The sequence below is a fragment of the Crassostrea angulata genome, chromosome 6 (genome assembly GCF_025612915.1).
Source record: "Crassostrea angulata isolate pt1a10 chromosome 6, ASM2561291v2, whole genome shotgun sequence".
Taxonomy (NCBI): domain Eukaryota; kingdom Metazoa; phylum Mollusca; class Bivalvia; order Ostreida; family Ostreidae; genus Magallana; species Magallana angulata.
In genome coordinates, this window is record NC_069116.1 from 53,180,858 (window position 1) to 53,199,371 (window position 18,514).

Consider the following 18,514-nt stretch of genomic DNA (forward strand, 5'->3'; position numbering starts at 1 on the left):
CAAGCATCATGCACATGAAAAATTGCACATTTAAAATTGGCGTTTACCTCACCTAAACTGCGTAATCAATGCACCGTGACAAAAAGGAAGAAGTGAAACATATTCAACCGTTCATTTACAGCTACAGTAGCTCCCTCTAGCTCAACATTCAGACGCCATTTTATACTTACGAAAAGAGAAAACAACATCAACAGCTTTCGTAATTTACGGTCAGTTTGGTTTGTAAATTTATGTTAATACTTTAGCAGTGTAAAAATGAAATCGACATAACGTAAAGCATTCTCAACTTATTTTTTCTATCATTGAAAAAAAAAATAGAATAATTCAAATATTGCATCAATCGGTATTTTGTGCACAAAAAGTTTTATATGTTTCGCATATCTTACTCTTAAAAGGTTGGATTTCCGTGGCAATTTTCGATTAGACAAAACAAAGCCCTGTTTAAAAATTTAATCAAACATTCAAATTGTTTTGCTTAAATATATGGATTTTCTCTAATAGATACTATTTTATAACATTAAAGTTTTTCAGTTAAAGATCGGAACACTCTTTGATGGATGCTTTAACGCACGGTGACATACACCAGAGACCAATTTACATCGAAACTCCGGCCATCTTGAGCACACCTTTGTCGAATAGTACTGGGTTCAAAGTTTACCTAAAGCTTGAAAATTTGCAAGTGCCAGGAAGCTTCAAGATTAGGGGAATAGGAAACTTGTGTCAGAAGGTTTGTGCATTCGCTGTCAACTCCAAACTTGTTGCTTACCTTAACGCAAAGTAACTGATGCATGTTATGCTGTGATCCATGAATATATTTGTATCATTTGGAGCTCTGCAATATTTAAGGAGACTGGGTTGTCAACAAATTACTGATCAGGCGATCGCCTTGAGTTTTTTGTTTTGCTATAAAATATTATCTAGTAAAGAAAAACCATATATTTAAACAATACAATTTAAATTTTTGATCATTTTTTAAAACAGACAGAGCTCTTTTATGTCCAATCAAAAATGGCCACGGAAATCGATAAGCGTAACGTATATTGATATATCATTCAGTCTTATGAAAATATCTTATTCCTTAATATTTTCTCGTCATCATTTGTTTTCAGGCTGTGTTGAAGGGCTGTAAGAGGGTGGTATGTGCCTCAGGTGGAAACGGAGGTTTAGCAGCTGCCTATGCTGCTCGACTTTTGAATCTCCCAGCAACCATTGTTCTCCCTACAACTACTCCGGACTTTATGGCACAGAAAATCAGAGAGCAGGTTGTTTTTATGACGTTTGAAAAGTATAAAAGTAGCACGATGTATGATGTATTTTATTAGTTCTTTATTTTTATTTAGGAAGCAACCGTGGAAGTCCAAGGCAGTGTTTGGGATGAATCAAATCAATATGCTATGACTCTTGCCAAAGATCCAGGTAGAATTAACCCCTTTAACCTTTGTAAAAAATATGAAAACTCATAAAACGGATAAAACAAATTCTGCAATTTCCTACAACGAGAAACAACTATAGACTTTAAAACGTGTTACTACTCCTTTAAAACGAACCGCACCGTTCCGTGCAAGAAATGAACAATATTGTTCACTAAACGGACCGTACAAAAAATAGAAAGTGATTCATGAAAATCTCGCAAAAGCCGTTGATCAGGTAAAAACCACTGCGTTTATTAAAACTTGACTATGTCCTGCAGTCGACAAGTCAATTTATCAAGTTTTTACTGAGAATCAAGGTTGTAACGTTTTATTGCTGGATACAATCACGAAGATAGGAATAATCTAAACAAAAAATCAGTCGATGTTGAAAAAATTGACAACTTCCATTACGAAATCGAAATAAATATGAAATAAGAAAGAAATTCAATATTAATCTCATTTAACGCATTTAGAACATTGATGTACTTATCCTTGTAGAATGTTTGTATGTTAATCCATGTGACCATCCAGATATATGGTAAGCTGCACTGTGAGCCAATTAAAGAACTGTCACTACATATTCTAGTTGTTTGTTTTCACACAAATTATATTGATAAAAATTATCTTAAAATGTTATAAAATTTTACAAAAAGAATTGATATACTAATGATGCTCTTTTTGCATGTGAGAAATATGACTTATACCACCGTCTCTTATCATGATCCATAAATACTTGTAGGGAGGGACATGAATCCTTGATAGTAGAGACCAAGCAGCAGCTGCCCTGCCCACCTGATGTTGTGGTGGCTTCTGTAGGAGGTGGGGGACTTTTGTGTGGGGTCATACAAGGGATGCAGAGAGTTGGATGGGGCCACATCCCAGTGGTTGCAATGGAGACTGAAGGAGCTGACTGTCTGAATGTGTCACTGAGAGAAAACAAGGTGGCCACCATTCCAGCAATTACAAGGTTTGTTAACTCAATAAAGTTGTATTGTTTTTTTTCCTGACTGATACGTCAATTCAAAAAGAGATTTGTATCTTTTAGAAAATTATTATGCTTTTTTGTATTTCAAAGCAAATGTATCAAAAGCTAGCAAAAAATTCCATTGTAATGATGAAACAAAGTACTGAAGTACTGACGGGAGTTGATTTTATCGATTATCATTTATTTTAAAATCAACTTATCTTGCGTGGCAATTAGTTTCTAGTCTGTATTTAAATTACGTACTTTTTTTATAATATGAATTTTAATTAGACTTTTCAGACAAGAATTTAGAGAAACCCCATATGAATCATGTTGTGTAATATTTAAAGATAGATTTCGAACTATGTATAAGTAATCGAAACAATTCTAAAAATTGTATGGATCCAAGCACTATTGATATTGAACTCCAGTCTCGTTTATCTGTTTGTCGGAGATTTACGGAGACAGCCGAGTTTTTGGTTGAACGGGACTATATTAAACTCTGGCGTAGAAATACATGAGACTACATAAATATCTAAACTGTTCGTATTATATAAAATTTTACTATTTTCAAAGTGTTTATAGATAAGTTTCCTTGAAAAACAATGCTTCAGCATACATTACATCGAATTTTTGTATTATATTCAAGAACTAAGACTTGTCAGCGGTGATGATTTGTGCTTAGGTCCAAACACTGTTTCACTTTCGGTTTGCCAGAGTGACTGCATAGGAGAGTTGATTAAAATCAACTCCCAAAAATAATAAACGACCGACTTTAAATGCATGACGAAATATCATTGTTGGTTATTACAAAAAATAAAGGTAAATGAATTCAAGTTTAATATTCGCTAAATAGATAAAATACGATTTTATACGATTTGTTCACAGCGTTGCAAAATGCCTTGGGGCCCTCACTCCATGCACAAAAGTGTTTGAATTGTGCCAGAAGAATAAAGTCATATCAAAGCTTTGTACAGACAAACAAGCTATTAATGCTTGTCTTAAGTTTGCAGGTAAGATTTTTACATTGAAATAGGTAGTGTAAATTTGATCAAGTTTTATTATGTGTACTAAAATTCATAAGAAAGAATTTGAGTTCCAGTCAGACACATTATTTACTTAAGGCTTTGTTTTTAACAGTTTTGGCTCAGTCGAGTGTTTTCTAGTTTATAAGCCGATGTTTTTTTTATTTCGGTTTTGGAATAAAAAAATTATGGATAAATTCAATATATTTAATGTAAAAAAATAAAGTACGATAATAGTTACCATATCATTTCATATGATAACTATCCGCCACAGGACCCTAAGATTCTGTCATTGTAATTCTTCAGACGATCATCGACAGTTGGTGGAACCCGCATGTGGTGCCAGTTTGGCTGCTGTTTATAGTGGTATTCTCAAGGACCTTCAAACTCAGGGTCAGCTCGGTGAAATAAAGTCAGCGCTGATTGTCGTCTGCGGAGGCAGCGCTGTCACCCTTGATGCTCTCAGTAAATGGAAAAAAGAATTTGACTTGTAATGATTGGTAAAAGTGTTTGTAATAAATAAAATGTGACACTGAATGTCAAACACATGTTTTGAATTTCCATTTTAAGATTTAGGTTAGTTCAAGAGCAGTTAACACTGTGCCGGGTAATCATGCCAGTTCCAAGGTGGAATTTTTGCACTTGCTTACATTTGTAAGATGCAGTTTCGTAAAAAGCCATACATACAAAATGATAGATCATTGCCTGGAGAGTATATTTCCTTTATTTTATGTGTGTCTCACATGACAGGGAAAAGGAAAATTCCCTTAGGTAAATTATTTTTCCTACATGAAACAATAAAAATCCTATAGGAATTTTTTTTTTCTTGAGTAAAAAGTATTTCCTTCAGGACTTTAATTCAGAAAGGTAGTTTTCCTACAGGATTTCCTATCGGATTTTTTAATCTTGTTGTAGTTTTGTTCAAATCCTATCAGTATTTGAATTTCTAATGAAAGTTATTTTATTCTGGTGAGATATTCCAATCATCCTATAAAAATTATTAATCCTATCTCCTGACAGGTGAGATACATCACATAGGCGTCGGAACCTGGGGGGGGGGGGGCTAGGGGGGGGGGGGGGCTTTTTTGCAAAGTTAGACCTAACCATTAATGACATAGCATCATTTACTTCGAAAGATTGAGAAGTTGGAGTCATAGGCATACTTAGGTAAAAAAATTTTCCTACATGAAGCAATGAAAATCCTATAGGACCCCCCCCCCCCCTAGGAATTTTATAATTTGGGGGGGGGGATTTTGGAAGGTAAGATTTTTTTTTGGAAGTATAGGTATTACCCCCCCCCCCCCCCCCGATGGATTAGGATTACCATGAATTTGGGAATTAGTTTTTTCCGAGGATTAGTCTAGCCCCCCCCCCCCCACTTTCAATTTGCTTCCGACGCCAGTGCATCATATAGCTAAATTGGTTATAAACTCTTTAAATAATGGTCTATCATAAACATATTTGAAGTTTGATAAATGCATATTAGACGGGTGCAGATATGCCACCTAGGCACTGGTATAATTATCCGGTTCAGTATTTGTTGTATGTTACTTTGTCATTTCTTTTAAATTCAAATACTTGTAGTATATTGAAAGCACGTTGGGTGAATTAATATAAGATTGGTACATGTACGTCATATTTGAGGTCAAAAACATTGAAAAAAAAAACCACAGTACATGTACATATCTTCGAAAAGAAAGGCGCCCTAAAAGTTGTTCTGTCAAAATCTACATTGTAGTTGTACAGTGGATTGACCATCTGAATTGAATTTTCTTTAGGAGAATTGATTTCAAAAGACCGCAAATTATTAGAAACTTATAAACTCGGTTTTCGTGTCTGATGCCGTTTTTTTTCCAGGAAATATTTACAACAATCAATTGTAAAAATATATTTGTTTGAATAAAACTGACAGTTTAAGGTTATATGTGTTCCAAATTGCTTCCATTCAACTGTAGAAGTGGGTCTCAGATTCAAAGTTACTCTGACAAAGGCTATGCAGGCGGATCACCGATTCATGCGAGGAATGAACTTAGTGTTTGACTTAGTCAAACGAAACCACATTCTTTTCTAGCTATGTAACAGAAGGCATCAATGTCACCTTTTCGTAACCTCTTGGCATAAATAGTAAGACCAGAACAAAGGTTATTTGGGAACTTTTTATCCATTGTCAAGTTCAACTGATAGAAATGAGATGATTTTGAATATCATAAGTTCCATATATTTACTGTCAGTTAAACTGAGTAAGTTCGTTAAATAATATCAACTATTTAGTTTATTTGAATATTCGTCCGTCATTTAAAGGGACTTCGACACGATTTTGACTTAAAATTTTCAAATTTTATTTTTCCATTTTCAATGTTTATTATGATAAATATAGAAGTTAATAATGCTATGTTAAAATTTGAAAGTCTAATATCAAGATATAAGCAAGATACAGAGTTTATAATTCTTTGTTTTGTAAACAAAGCTCGATTATTTTCATTGTTTACATATGTGTTGTATTGGTGTAAGTTAAATAAAATATAACTTTCTTTTGTTGATAATAGTATTTATGAAGATATTGAATTAGTTAAAATTGTTTTTTTTACAAGTAATTTTCTCTAAGAAATGGTAATTCTCTACATTACATTTTTTGTAAACAACCATAAGACTCAAGCTTTGTTTACATAACAATCAATTCTTACCTCTGTATCTCGCTTGTACATGTAACTTGACTTTAACATTCAATATGTTGGTCACTTATTTAAAATACGCCAGCAAACCATTTTATACATAAAAACTGAAAATAAAATTTTTGATATGAAATCGTGTCAGTCCCTTTAACTCTCAATTCTGTCTTTAGACTTATGTGAATTGTCTTTTATGTGAATCTTTAAATGCAGGACATCGACGGAATGTATCCCATTACAGTCATATCGTCGACATTTGAATTATTATCTATTAAAAATAAGTTTCATGCTTAATTCTTTTTTTAAATGTCATCGACCGACATTTGCTTTCTATAAAATCCAATCGAAAACTAGATTTTAAAAGAAAATAATCATTTGTTTTGATCTAACCAACCTCTGACAATCAATTAAGAATAAACATTTTTTATTGTAAAAAATGTTACGATCAAATTTAGGCCATTATTGATCAGCGTGCAGCAGAGCTCCAGAGAATGTGCTGAATCCAGCCGGAATTATGGCGGAATCTCCTGCTCCCATTAAATGACGAATCCAAACTCTTTCTCCTTGAGCGCAGTGTATATTCACGACTTGTGTTCCCTCGTCATATCCAAACACAGTAGCATGTAGTCGCACGATATGTCGCCCGTTGTGCATTAGCTCTGCGTCCAGATTCTTGTCTGTTCCGTCTTCTGACACTACAGTAGCTGCGAATTGATAGTAACCGCTGATTGGACAGACGAATATCCCCGTGTTTTCGTCATAGCCTTGTCCAGCGTTGGTAACGATACTGTCAAATATGACCGTTTCTCTGTCATTCAAGGAGTTGTACTGCTTATTGAGTTTGGCTGTAAACGCTACATACTGTTGATGAGATGGCGTTGGCAAAAGAAGACGCTCTAAAACAAAAATTGAGCATTTCTTTTACTTGACAATTATTAATTTAAGTTGTAAAGTTCGAGTTTAAGAACAATTGTCTTTCTGCACTCATTTAAAGAATAGAAAAGGTAGTCAATATCATATGGTTTTTAGGATGATACTCATACTTTCTTTTGTATTCTGGGCTTTTAGCTCGGCTAGTAGTTGTTTGTTTTGCTGATTCATGAGCTCCAGACCAGATTGAAGATCTTTTATATCAGCTTCGGATTGAGCTATAAAATTGCGATGATTTTTAATTTGAACACATTGCATGTAGAAGAAACATTGTTTTTTTTTCATAATGTCGGTAGAAGTAATAGTTGTTTCACTTACAGAGGCGAGCTTCCAATTGCTTTTCATAGGTTCTATCACCCAAAGCTCCATTGCAGAACAAATAAAATATAGAAATGATTAAAAGCACCATGTCTGAAATACGTAGCTATATTATATAACTTATCTCTGTGTATTCTTATCAGTAAAGTTTTCAAAGTTGTCTACATTTGGAATAAACTATTACGTGATTTTTTATTATATGAAACCCCTGTTTGACTAGTCGCTCGTTCCTCTCCATGAACCATGTTACAACAATTTATTAAATGGCCATGGTATAACAGAATTCTCGCAATCGGTGCATCAACTTTGTGAGAGTTGTTACACGTGTAACAAACATTTTGTCGTATGGTCTTCGTTTCTAGATTGATCAAACTTGTCAGGTTTTATTGGTAAGGACTGCAGTTAGATAAACTGTAAACAGTGTTCTAGGATATATTTACTTTTTTGTATGTGTTAAAGTGTTAATATGTTATAAATGACAGAATGACAATTTAATTTGCGTTTTTGCGTTTATTGCCCTTGTAGAGTTAATTTCAATACATCACTATTTAATGTTCTAAATTTATGTTTTACTTAATTTAGAATAATTTGTCTGTCTTACGTCCTATGAAGAGACTCATAGCTGGCCAGAGTCTTTGGTCCAATGATTAATCAATTGACACTTTTCATTCAAAAAGACCCGTACAGGCATCAATGATATACCACGGGTAATTAAATGGAAAGTGATCATTCGAGTGGAGCCATGCGACAAAGCATATTTATTTTATTTATACCTTAAGAATAATTAGAAAAAACATTTCTAGAGATGAAAATTTTTGATAAATCTGTAGAACAAGGAATGACTGCCATGTCGTAACAGTAACTGCACAGCCTCTGCCGTGACCAGGATTCGAACCTGGGTTGTCGCAGCCACATCGCGAAATTTTTGCAGCTGTTTGTACTAATTACTTGAATTTTCTCTTTTTTATTTATCTGCATTTGAACCTGTTAATACCTAAAATTCAGGAACATTACCAGATTTCTTTTTTAAGTTACAACGTTTTGAATGTTTCTTATAACAGCACGCAAAATGCTATCGAATGATTAATACAATGTATATATAAATTCATAGCTTATATTTTCCAAACAGAAAAATATCACATAACATAGAAATTTAATTTTAGAATTACGAAGAGGAAATGTTCACATTGAGGAGATGGAAAATAAATAGTAAATAATGGAAGATAGGTCGCATCTGATCTTAATATACAATACATGTCTTCGAAAACAAAGCCTAACAGTCGTTCTGTCCAAATCTAGTTGTATTAACCATCTGAAATAAAATTCATGGGGGTTTCAAAGTTTTATCTCAATTTAAGCTTTAAATATATCTATTTTTATAAGTAGAAACTCTGCTTTGAAATAATTGGTTTCAAAACACAGCGAACTACAAGAAACGTATAAACTCGGTTTCCTTGTTTAATGCCGTTTTTATTAATAAACAATTTACAACAATCACTTGTATTAATATATTTGTTTGAAAAAAAACCTGACAGTTTTCCGTTATACGTGTTTCAAATTACATCCATTCAACTGTAAATGTGAGTCTCAAATTCAAAAGTCGCTCTGACAGAGGCTATGCAAGCGGATCACCGGTTTATGCGAGGGCTGAACTTAGTGTGTGCAAAACGAAAACACAGAACCTGACAGAAGGCATCAATATCATTATATCGTTACATCTTGGCATGATATATAGTAAGACCAGATCAAAGGTTATTTGGGAACTTTTGATGTATTGTCAAGTTCAACTGATAGAAATGCGATGATTTTGAATACCATAAGTGTAATATATTTACTGTCAGTTAAACTGAGTAAGTTTGTTAGATAATGTTAACTATATAGTTTATTTTAATAATCATCCGTCATTTAATTCTCAATTTTGTCGTTAGACTTATGTGAATTGTCTTTTATGTGAATCTTTAAATGCAGGACATCGACGGAATGTATCCCATTACAGTCATATCATCGACATTTGAATTATTATCCATTAAAAATAAGTTTCATGCTTTTTAACTCTTTTTTTAAATGTCATCAACCGACATCTGCTTTCAAGAAAATCCTATCGAAAACTAGTTTTTTTCTAGAAAATAATCCTTAGTTTAGATCTAACCAACCTCAGCTCTGACAATCAATTAACAATAATCCTTTCATTTTTTATTGTAAAAAATGTTATGATCAAATTTATGCCATTAATGGTCAGCATGCAGCAGTGCTCCAGAGAATGTGCTGAATCCAGCCGGCATTATGGCAGAATCACCAACTCCCATTAAATGGCGGATCCAAACTCTTTCTCCTTGAGCGCAGTGTATATTTACGACTTGTGTTCCCTCGTCATATCCATACACAGTAGCATGCAGTCGCACGATTTGTCGCCCGTTGTGCATTAGTTCTGCGTCCAAGTTCTTATCTGTTCCGCTTTCTGACACTATAGTAGCTGCGAATTGATAGTAACCGCTGATTGGACAGACGAATATCCCCGTGTTTTCGTCATAGCCTTGTCCAGCGTTGGTAACGATACTGTCAAATATGACAGTTTCTCTGTCATTCAGGGAGTTGTACTGTTTATTGAGCTTGGCTGTAAACACTACATACTGTTGATGAGATGGCGTTGACAAAAGAAGACGTTCTAAAACAAATTTTGAAAATTAGTATATATCTTACCTGACAATTATAAAACTCTATAGTAAAAGTATATAATCATACAATCATTTGATAATTTACCAAATTAAGAAAAATGGGTCAAGTTCGTGGTTTGTAAGATAATTCTACATACTTTCTTTTGTATTAAGAGATTTAAGCTCGGCTATTAGTTGTTTGTTTTGCTGTTTTAGGAGCTCCAGACCAGATCGAAGATCTCTAATATCAGCTTCGGTTTTAGCTATAAAATTGCATAATTTTTTATAAGAAGAAATCGCATAAAGAGAAATATTGCAATTTATTTATGTCGATTTGAGTAATACTTGTTTTACTTACAGAGGCGAGCTTCCAGTTGTTTTTCATATATTTTGTCTCCCGATGCTACGTTACAGAGCAAAATAAATATAGAAATGATTAAAAGCACCATGTCTGAAACACGTAGCTGTATTATTAATCTTATCTTTGTGTATTCTTATCAGTGAATGGTTAAAGCTGTATATATTTGGAGTAAAATATTATGTGATTTTTCTAGTATATTTGTAAAACGTCTGTATGACTAGTCAGGAGTTTCTCTACATAAACCATTTTACAACATGATCATATCATGGTATTCATTGAAATGAAATTCTCTTAATCGGTGCATCAACTTAGCATTTTTACTGAACTTGTTTATACATCTTTAAAAATAACTGGCACACAATAGTTATTACAGTTGAAGATTTTGATAAATCTATGGAGTAAAAAATGACTGCCATGCCGTATCAGCGACTGCACAGCCACTGCCGTGACCAGGATTCGAACCTGGGTTGTCGCGGCCACAACGCGAAGTACTAACCACTATACGATCACGGCTATATTGGCAGCTGTTGGTACCGGAAACTTGAGTTTTCTATAATCAATATTTTCGCTAACACTTGCCACTTGAGTATACTGAAACAAAATCCAAATGCACTAACTAATTTACACTGCTGATAAGAAGACAACAAGAAATCTTGAGACTTTTAATTCTTCAGTTTTGTAGTGTTTTAAATTTGGATCTGAAATAACAAAACAATTGTAAATTACATTTCGTTACTAGGAGTGATATGAGATAAAATAAATTAAGATAAGGCACCAGAATTGTGAATCATTTTTTGATCTACGTCTAAATCTCAATCATCTATAAATCAAATACATGTATTCATCATAAAATTATACTTGAAATTTGAATTTAATAATAACATTATTTAGAGACACATTTTTATAGTATTTTACTTTTTGTTTTGCTGTTTTCACTTAAAAGAAAATAAGACAATCTACAAATTTTGACTTAAAGGGGCATGGTCACGATTTTGGTCAAATTTTTTTTTCCGATTTTAATGTTTACAATGCTTCAGTGATGCATTCTTAAAAGGCAACCAAAATTTGAGTGTCATTTGTTGAGTTGTAAGCGAGTTACAGTGCCTACAAATTTTTGCCATGTAAACAAAGCTTTTGTATACATTTTGAACTTTGAAGCAAAACCTCTAATTCTAAACTTAAAATGAATGGTTAAACGTTAGAATCTATGCTTAAAAAGAATAAGAAGATAGAAAAATCAGCCTGAAGAAGATTTTTTATTGGTATATTGAACCTAATGTAAACAAAACCAGGACACGAGCCTTGTTTACATGACACAAATTTTTGAGCTCTGTATCTTCCTTAGAACTTAAAGACTGACTCTCAAATTTAATTTGATCATTAGAAATGCAGTCCTAAAGCATTGTAAATAATAAGAACAGAAAAATAGAATTTGACCAAAATCGTGATCATGCCTCTTTAAGCCTAAGACTGCTTCATGGTCATGAGACCAAATGATTCTGAAGCAAGAACATTTCAACAACATTATGTTATAGTCTATTTTCGACTAATTAAGTTGGGTATTTTTTGTTTTTTTTATTTTATCTCCCGATGCTCCGTTACAGACCAAAATAAATATAGAAATGATTAAAAGCACCATGTCTGAAACAGGTAGCTGTATTATTAAACTTATCTTTGTGTATTCATATCAGTGAATGATTAAAGCTGTATATATTTGGAATACTAGTAGAATATTATGTAATTTTTCTAGTATATTTGTAAAACGTTTGTATGACTAGTCAGGAGTTTCTCTACATAAATCATTTTACAACATGGATTTAATGATCGTATCATGGTATTCAGTGCAACGAAATTCTCTTAATCGGTGCATCAACTTAGCATTTTTACTGAACTTGTTTATGCATCTTTGAAAATAACTGGCACACATTAGTTATTACAGTTGAAGATTTTGATAAATTTATGGAGTAAAAAATGACTGCCATGCCGTATCAGCGACTGCACAGCCACTGCCGTGACCAGGATTCGAACCTGGGTTGTCGCGGCCACAACGCGAAGTACTAACCACTATACGATCACGGCTATATTGGCATCTGTTGGTATCGGAAACGTGAGTTTCCTATAATCAATATTTTCGTTAACACTTGCCACTTGAGTATATTGTAACAAAATCCCAATGCACTAACTAATTTACACTGCTGATAAGAAGACAACAAGAAATCTTGAAAGACTTTTAATTCTTCAGTTTTGTAGTGTTTTAAATTTGGATCTGAAATAACAAAACAATTGTAAATTACATTTCATTACTAGGAGTGATATGAGATAAAATAAATTAAGATAAGGCCCCAGAATCGTGAATCATTTTTTGATCTACGTCCAAATTTCAATCATCTATAAATCGAATATTCATCATAAAATTATGCTTGAAATTTGTATTTAATAACAACATTATATAGAGACACATTTTTATAGTATTTCATTTTATGTTTTGTTGTTTTTACTTTAAGAAAATAAGGCAATCTACAAATTTTGACTTAAAGGGGCATGGTCACGATTTTGGTCAAAAAATTATTTTTCCGATTTTAATGTTTACAATGATTCAGTGATGCATTCTTAAAAGGCAACCATAATTTGAGTGTCATTTGTTGAGTTGTAAGCGAGTTACAGTGTTTACATTTTGAACTTTGAAGTAAAACCTCCAATTCTAGACCTAAAATGAATGGTTAAACATTAGAAACTATTTATCTATGCTTAAAAAGAATAAGAAGATAGAAAAATCAGCTCGAAGAAGATTGTTTATTGGTATATTGAACCTATGTAAACAAAACCAGGACACGAGCCTTGTTTACATGACACAAATTTTTGAGCTCTGTATCTTCCTTTAAGTTAGAACTTAAAGACTGACTCTCAAATTAAATTTGATCATTAGAAATGCAGTCCTAAAGCATTGTAAATAATAAGAACAGAAAAATAGAATTTGACCAAAATCGTTACCATGCCTCTTTAAGTCTAAGACTGCTTCATGGTTATTGGACCAAATGATTCTGAAGCAAAAATAACATTTCCATAACATTGATATGTTATAATCTCTGTTTCGACTGATTAAAACCGTTTCTTGTCAATTGTAGATTAGAAAACATATGGCGACAAGAGTAATGTTCTGGCTTACATGCAATATTGAAAACATATAACGACATTGTCGGTTAAGTTATCATTTCTTTATTGTTAGACCACATCACCTTTGAAAGAGATCACATGTGAGTATGATTGCAATGAGGGTTGTCATTTCTTTTGCAATAAAGTACAGTACTGTATAACTACTGAATATAACTACTGATTTTAAAGTATATTGAAAAAAATGTACATGTACAATGATTGAGCACATTTAGTACTAACCACTTTGCAATATTGACAGCTGTTGACAATGACTACTTAAAATTTCTTCAAATTAACAATATTGCAATATATAATGTATGATAATAAAATATTTTCAAATCAACATTGTTTCAAATACTCTACAGAAACAGATTTTATATCGGTACACATACTCCAAGATTTAAAAATACATCAAAAGAATTGCTTGTCAAATTTAAAACTTTTCAACAAATTTTCAACAAATCACTTGCATGCCTTTTGTTTGTCAAGTTAGTAGTTCTTGTAGGATTGTGATTTGTTTTATCATTGATTGCCAGTAAACTTCTTCGTTATTGGAATAGTACATTTAATTTTAAACAGGTCAAGTGTAAAACATTTCTCTTTAATGACGATAAAGATGCATTTTATTGTTAAATCTAGGAATTATGTGGTTAAATCTTTCATGAATTTGTTGATATGCAAAAGTTGTTACTGCAATATTGAAACAGTTCACATACATACTTCTAAGTACAAACGCCGTATTAGTAAATACAATACGTGTTGCTCACTTGTTCTTATCAGCTAGTGTTATCTACGAAGGAAATCGAGGGTTTGTTTTGTATTGCCTAAGTATTATTTTATGCCATTTAATCACTTTTTCAGACCTACCAGTTGTTGACATTTAGTTGATGAATGGCAAAAAATTGTCTGGATATGTATGTATCAAAATGGATGTAAATAAACATACAGATTATAATACAACATACCATTATCATTCTCATCTTGCCGAACCTATATGTTACTAATAAGATATTAACACGTTTATAAAGAAAATGGATGTTTTTTAATATGAATATTGTACATTGTTGGAGAAATTTACATAGTAATATTTTAGAGAAACCGTTATAATTTAAAGATACCATGACTAAAGTTCCTATTCCATAACCATTAATTAAATAATTCATAAAATCTTAAAAATCCATATTATTAATCTTTTAGTTCCACAAGTTTTATTGACAGCAGTAAAATCAATTGTGATCTATTTTTACATTTATTTATATATTTTTTTTTACAAATGTATCTTTGTTAATTTTTTTAATTTGTATAACGATTAAATAAATAACTTAGTTTAACTGTGATACCAGATATTCTAAAGTTTTGAATTTCGTCAATATTTTTAGAAAGGATGAAGAAATACTACTGGCATAGGACCAATTCTCGCCCAGTATCAATTTTCACCTGTGCACTGTATTGTCACAATATCAACACATGAAACAACGTAGTGATACATGGTACATGACAAGAATTGGCTTTAAACCAGTACCTAATCAGGGCAGAAGCCAACAATGTTCTACTTTTCATGAGATATTGGTAATTTTCTTGACGAAGAAGGAGTTTAACAATTCGCGTATAATTTACTATAATACTTACATTTATAAGATTTACTACAATATTTATTGAAGTCCAATGGCCATGCATATACCTGTGGCTATTTCTCGAATATGTTTCCAAAATGGTTAGTAATTTGTTGTTGCGGCTACAACAGCCCACACAAGTAATTGCCTCTTTTTAGTCATTGCAGTTTTTTCTTTTATAAAACAAGTGGCATTAAGTTCAATTTTTCCATTCAAGTTTTAAATGACCCGTTTACTCTGTGAAATAATTTGACTGTAATGTTATTCAGAAAAGGTTTCCTGTAAAATGTTTAGAAAACTTTTCATTTTCTTTTCTGAGAAAGTTTCTGGTTTTCAAATAACACAATGCAAATTATTCCACTGATTGTATCGATTGCACCAATTTTGAGTGCATTTTCGTAAAATTTCACTTTTTACAATATAGTACCCAATATAGATTTAATAATTCATTAAATCGTTATCCAGAAAAAAGGATAATTGTTTATATTTCAAAATAATAAAATACCGAATTTCCTCTTTACTGACAAACGGTCATTGTACCAAATTACTGTTACCGCATGTTCAGATACATTTCTTTTTTATATAAACCTCAAAGATATATTCCAAAAAAAGTTTATAATTTTTATAAAATATAGAGTTGTTATGATAAATCTATAATACATGTATATAGCTGAAATATTTGTATATCATTTCTATGGTTGTAAATCACAGTTGACCTTTTTGTAGATATTGGTATATGCAGGTCTTTGATCTATTCACTTGAATTCAAGATACATCTTTAATTAAATTATCTATATTACATTGGTAATATAAAAGTATTCAAAAATGTATAATTATATTTCTTTATTTTCAAAAAATGTGACATTTCGTAATTTTGACAAAAACTGAGTTTATAATTGTTTTTTTTTACTTTGATAACAGAATTCACTTGGTTTTTTTTAAAAATAATCATGTGTTAGAATAATTGCCAAAATTTGTAATGACAACCTTATTAACTTTAAATGGACCGCGTCATTTTTCTGAAGTGTATTCGTCGCATAAATAGATAATTAGATATACTTTAAGTATTATATTTCGTATTCTGAGCATATATATTTCAAGTTAATTGAATCTTACGTTTCCTTGACTTGGGGGTTAAATTTCTCTCATGTTGTCCTCTTTTTGTGCAAACTGACACTAAAACAATGAGAGGACACGCTAGCAACTAGAACCGTTGACGGAAATGAGTCATGTCTTTATCCCGGAAAACAACTGGTAATCCCTTGTGTGTCAAATTAGACTTATCATCTATCTACCTCGGATGTGTCTTTTAAATGTCACTGTTGTACTTTAATATAAACAATAAATTATCTATTTATCGTACCTGTTTACCCCTTGTATGCCTGCCTGCCTGACAGACCAGTAGAATTGGACCACCCCTGAAGGATCGTGTGATTGACACAAAGTGTATTGTTATAATAGGCATGTGTATTCAGTTCATTTATTTAAAGAAAGTAAAAAAAATTAAATTTAACATGCTTTTCGTTCATCGAATCATTATACAATTGTTTATGATATTCAAGCTGTATTTTTTATGCCAATATTATAATTTTCTACCTGCACTTTAATAACATAATATTAAATGCATGATAAGTGAGGGATAATAAGCGATAGAGAAGGATATTCAGTAATTGTGCCAACAAATCATCATTCACTTATCATAATGCTGCAAACGGGCGTGAACGATGTATAAAGACGTTGGGTGGAATCAGAAACACTTTTGGATAGCTAAACATCTAGATCGGAAATCCGTACCACACATCTTCATAACTCTCTGAATTATATGAAAACAGAGGTTAAACAGTCTTGTTCTGATAATTTGGATGATTAATTCCATGATTGCATGTGCACCATGACTAACTCTCCTAAGTGACATCTAGATATCAAGATAACATCGCTGTTAAAAGGGACACAGAGCTACTCTGGTGCAATGGTAACGCATCCCTTTTCATTTAAACTTGTATTTAATTCAATCATCGTTAAGACTTCCAGTGTAATACCGAGCAAAGATGTAGATAGAGGTGTTTAACAAAACCAGGAGGCGAGCATATATCACATGTTAATATGAAAGAGTGTAAATGCATCTAACGTATCAAGTTTCGTGGTCTAAAAAGGGTAAATTTAAAACTAGAGCCGAGCTCGTTGCAAAGCAACGATTAGGTCTTCCGTCGCAACTTCGTGTCGCGAAAGGATTGTCCATCAGTCTGACTAAAACACCTCCTTCTCCTGACACTTGTCAGAGCCTGACAGACCCTGTATTGATAAAAGGTCATCTTTACACGACCATTTCTTCTTACCAATTAGAGCTTTAGAAAATTGATTGGAAATCTTCAAATGGAGACAAAAAAGATAAATTCACGCCTGTTTTTATGTAACCTCTAAATTGAGTATTGCACCACTCATTAAACAGATAAAGGCATATCTTTGCTAAGTAGGTGTTTATTTAGATTGTATGCAAATGTGGAGGTCATGTGGAGATCAGAGTCTATCAAAACCTTGCGAGTGTAAGGAGAAGGGAAATCGTTTTTAATGATACTGGATTATCAATATGATAATAGTAAGTTCAAGAAATCGAAAACGAGACTCAATTTCAAAGTATTATTTTCATACCAGGCAAGTTCTTCGTTTAACTTACTTCAAGTTTAGGATAACTTTAAAAAGTACATCATTTATGTACATGTATATAATTAATTTAATTATAATAAAAGTGTGGATGTGGCGGTGGGGGAAATGACCCAAAAATCAATTTTCTAAGCGTTAACTTAAGGGAAATTTTGGTTGAGAGAAAGGGGGGGCATTGCTCCCACTGGACCATCTAAAAGGTACTGTTAGCAAGCTCACAAATGATATCCCCACTAAGAAAGAAGTCATTACTCACGTATTTCTCTATTAGAGAATAGTGGATGGTTCTTTTTTTTAGCGAGTCAGACAAGACAGGGTATATTTACAGGTCACAAGTATTCTTTATGTCAAACTCTAGCTTTTACTCATTTCCATTAATACAAGATATGACACATGTTTAATATGACTTTGAACTTGCGCAACTGACCCTGGGCCAAGTTCATGACACATCATCGGTCATCAGGAATCTTTACATGAAATAGAAACTCCCAATGTTTCTCCTTAAATGACTTAGGGACAAATCATTACACACCCTCAGGTCATAAGCAATCTTTGTGTGAAGTAAGAAATTCCAAAGTGGACCGGAAACAAATTTTGCACTTTTCCTGCCAGTAACCTTTACTTTGTCCAAATGACCTTGGGTTTAGCTCATGATGCTTCGTTAGGTAATGAGTAATATTTGTACGAAGTAAGAACACTTCCAATGTTTTTCTATCAGAAAGATATAGACCGGACACGACGTACGGACGGACAA

At 32.5% G+C, this 18,514-nt stretch overlaps 2 protein-coding genes and 2 non-coding genes across 7 annotated transcripts; 1 reads left to right on the forward strand and 3 right to left on the reverse strand.

Annotated features, from left to right (window-relative positions):
• The first annotated feature begins 35 nt into the window (after positions 1-35).
• LOC128189878 (serine dehydratase-like) lies at positions 36-3,938 on the forward strand. 2 transcript variants are annotated; one of them, XM_052861663.1, is made up of 8 exons: positions 36-209; positions 524-727; positions 1,110-1,262; positions 1,341-1,416; positions 1,911-1,950; positions 2,152-2,379; positions 3,265-3,389; positions 3,708-3,938. In XM_052861663.1, exons 2-8 carry the CDS (start codon positions 554-556, stop codon positions 3,893-3,895), a joined length of 984 nt encoding a protein of 327 aa, XP_052717623.1. In that variant the 5' UTR covers positions 36-209; positions 524-553; the 3' UTR covers positions 3,896-3,938. The 2 variants fall into 2 exon arrangements, with proteins under 2 accessions (XP_052717623.1, XP_052717622.1); XM_052861662.1 differs by having other exon boundaries at positions 37-209; positions 532-727.
• Positions 3,939-6,477: 2,539 nt separating this feature from the next.
• LOC128189082 (complement C1q-like protein 4) lies at positions 6,478-10,485 on the reverse strand. Of its 3 annotated transcripts, none has more exons than XM_052860533.1 (3): positions 10,331-10,447; positions 7,114-7,218; positions 6,478-6,966 (listed from the first exon to the last, which is right to left on the reverse strand). In XM_052860533.1, the coding sequence occupies exons 1-3, from the start codon at positions 10,419-10,421 to the stop codon at positions 6,530-6,532; spliced, it is 633 nt and encodes a 210-aa protein (XP_052716493.1). In that variant the 5' UTR covers positions 10,422-10,447; the 3' UTR covers positions 6,478-6,529. The 3 variants fall into 3 exon arrangements, with proteins under 3 accessions (XP_052716493.1, XP_052716492.1, XP_052716491.1); XM_052860532.1 differs by lacking the exon at positions 10,331-10,447 and adding an exon at positions 7,319-7,449; XM_052860531.1 differs by lacking the exons at positions 6,478-6,966; positions 7,114-7,218 and adding exons at positions 9,490-9,983; positions 10,131-10,235 and having other exon boundaries at positions 10,331-10,485.
• Positions 10,486-10,774: 289 nt separating this feature from the next.
• Positions 10,775-10,846, reverse strand: Trnah-gug (transfer RNA histidin (anticodon GUG)). The gene has a single exon. It is a non-coding gene; the product is annotated as a tRNA-His (tRNA).
• Positions 10,847-12,340: 1,494 nt separating this feature from the next.
• On the reverse strand, positions 12,341-12,412 carry Trnah-gug (transfer RNA histidin (anticodon GUG)). Its single transcript has one exon. It is a non-coding gene; the product is annotated as a tRNA-His (tRNA).
• Positions 12,413-18,514: the final 6,102 nt, after the last annotated feature.

Excerpts from the sequence above, each read along its gene's own strand:
- LOC128189082 (XM_052860533.1), bottom strand. The coding sequence starts at position 10,421 with ATGGTGCTTTTAATCATTTCTATATTTATTTTGCTCTGTAACGTAGCA. Across the intron at positions 7,219-10,330 it reads ACAACTGGAAGCTCGCCTCT|CTCAATCCGAAGCTGATATA; the intron begins GTAAGTAAAACA and ends GCAATTTTATAG. Across the intron at positions 6,967-7,113 it reads AGCCCAGAATACAAAAGAAA|AGCGTCTTCTTTTGCCAACG; the intron begins GTATGAGTATCA and ends TTTTTGTTTTAG.
- LOC128189878 (XM_052861663.1), top strand. The coding sequence starts at position 554 with ATGGATGCTTTAACGCACGGTGACATACACCAGAGACCAATTTACATC. Across the intron at positions 728-1,109 it reads TAGGAAACTTGTGTCAGAAG|GCTGTGTTGAAGGGCTGTAA; the intron begins GTTTGTGCATTC and ends ATTTGTTTTCAG. Across the intron at positions 2,380-3,264 it reads ACCATTCCAGCAATTACAAG|CGTTGCAAAATGCCTTGGGG; the intron begins GTTTGTTAACTC and ends ATTTGTTCACAG.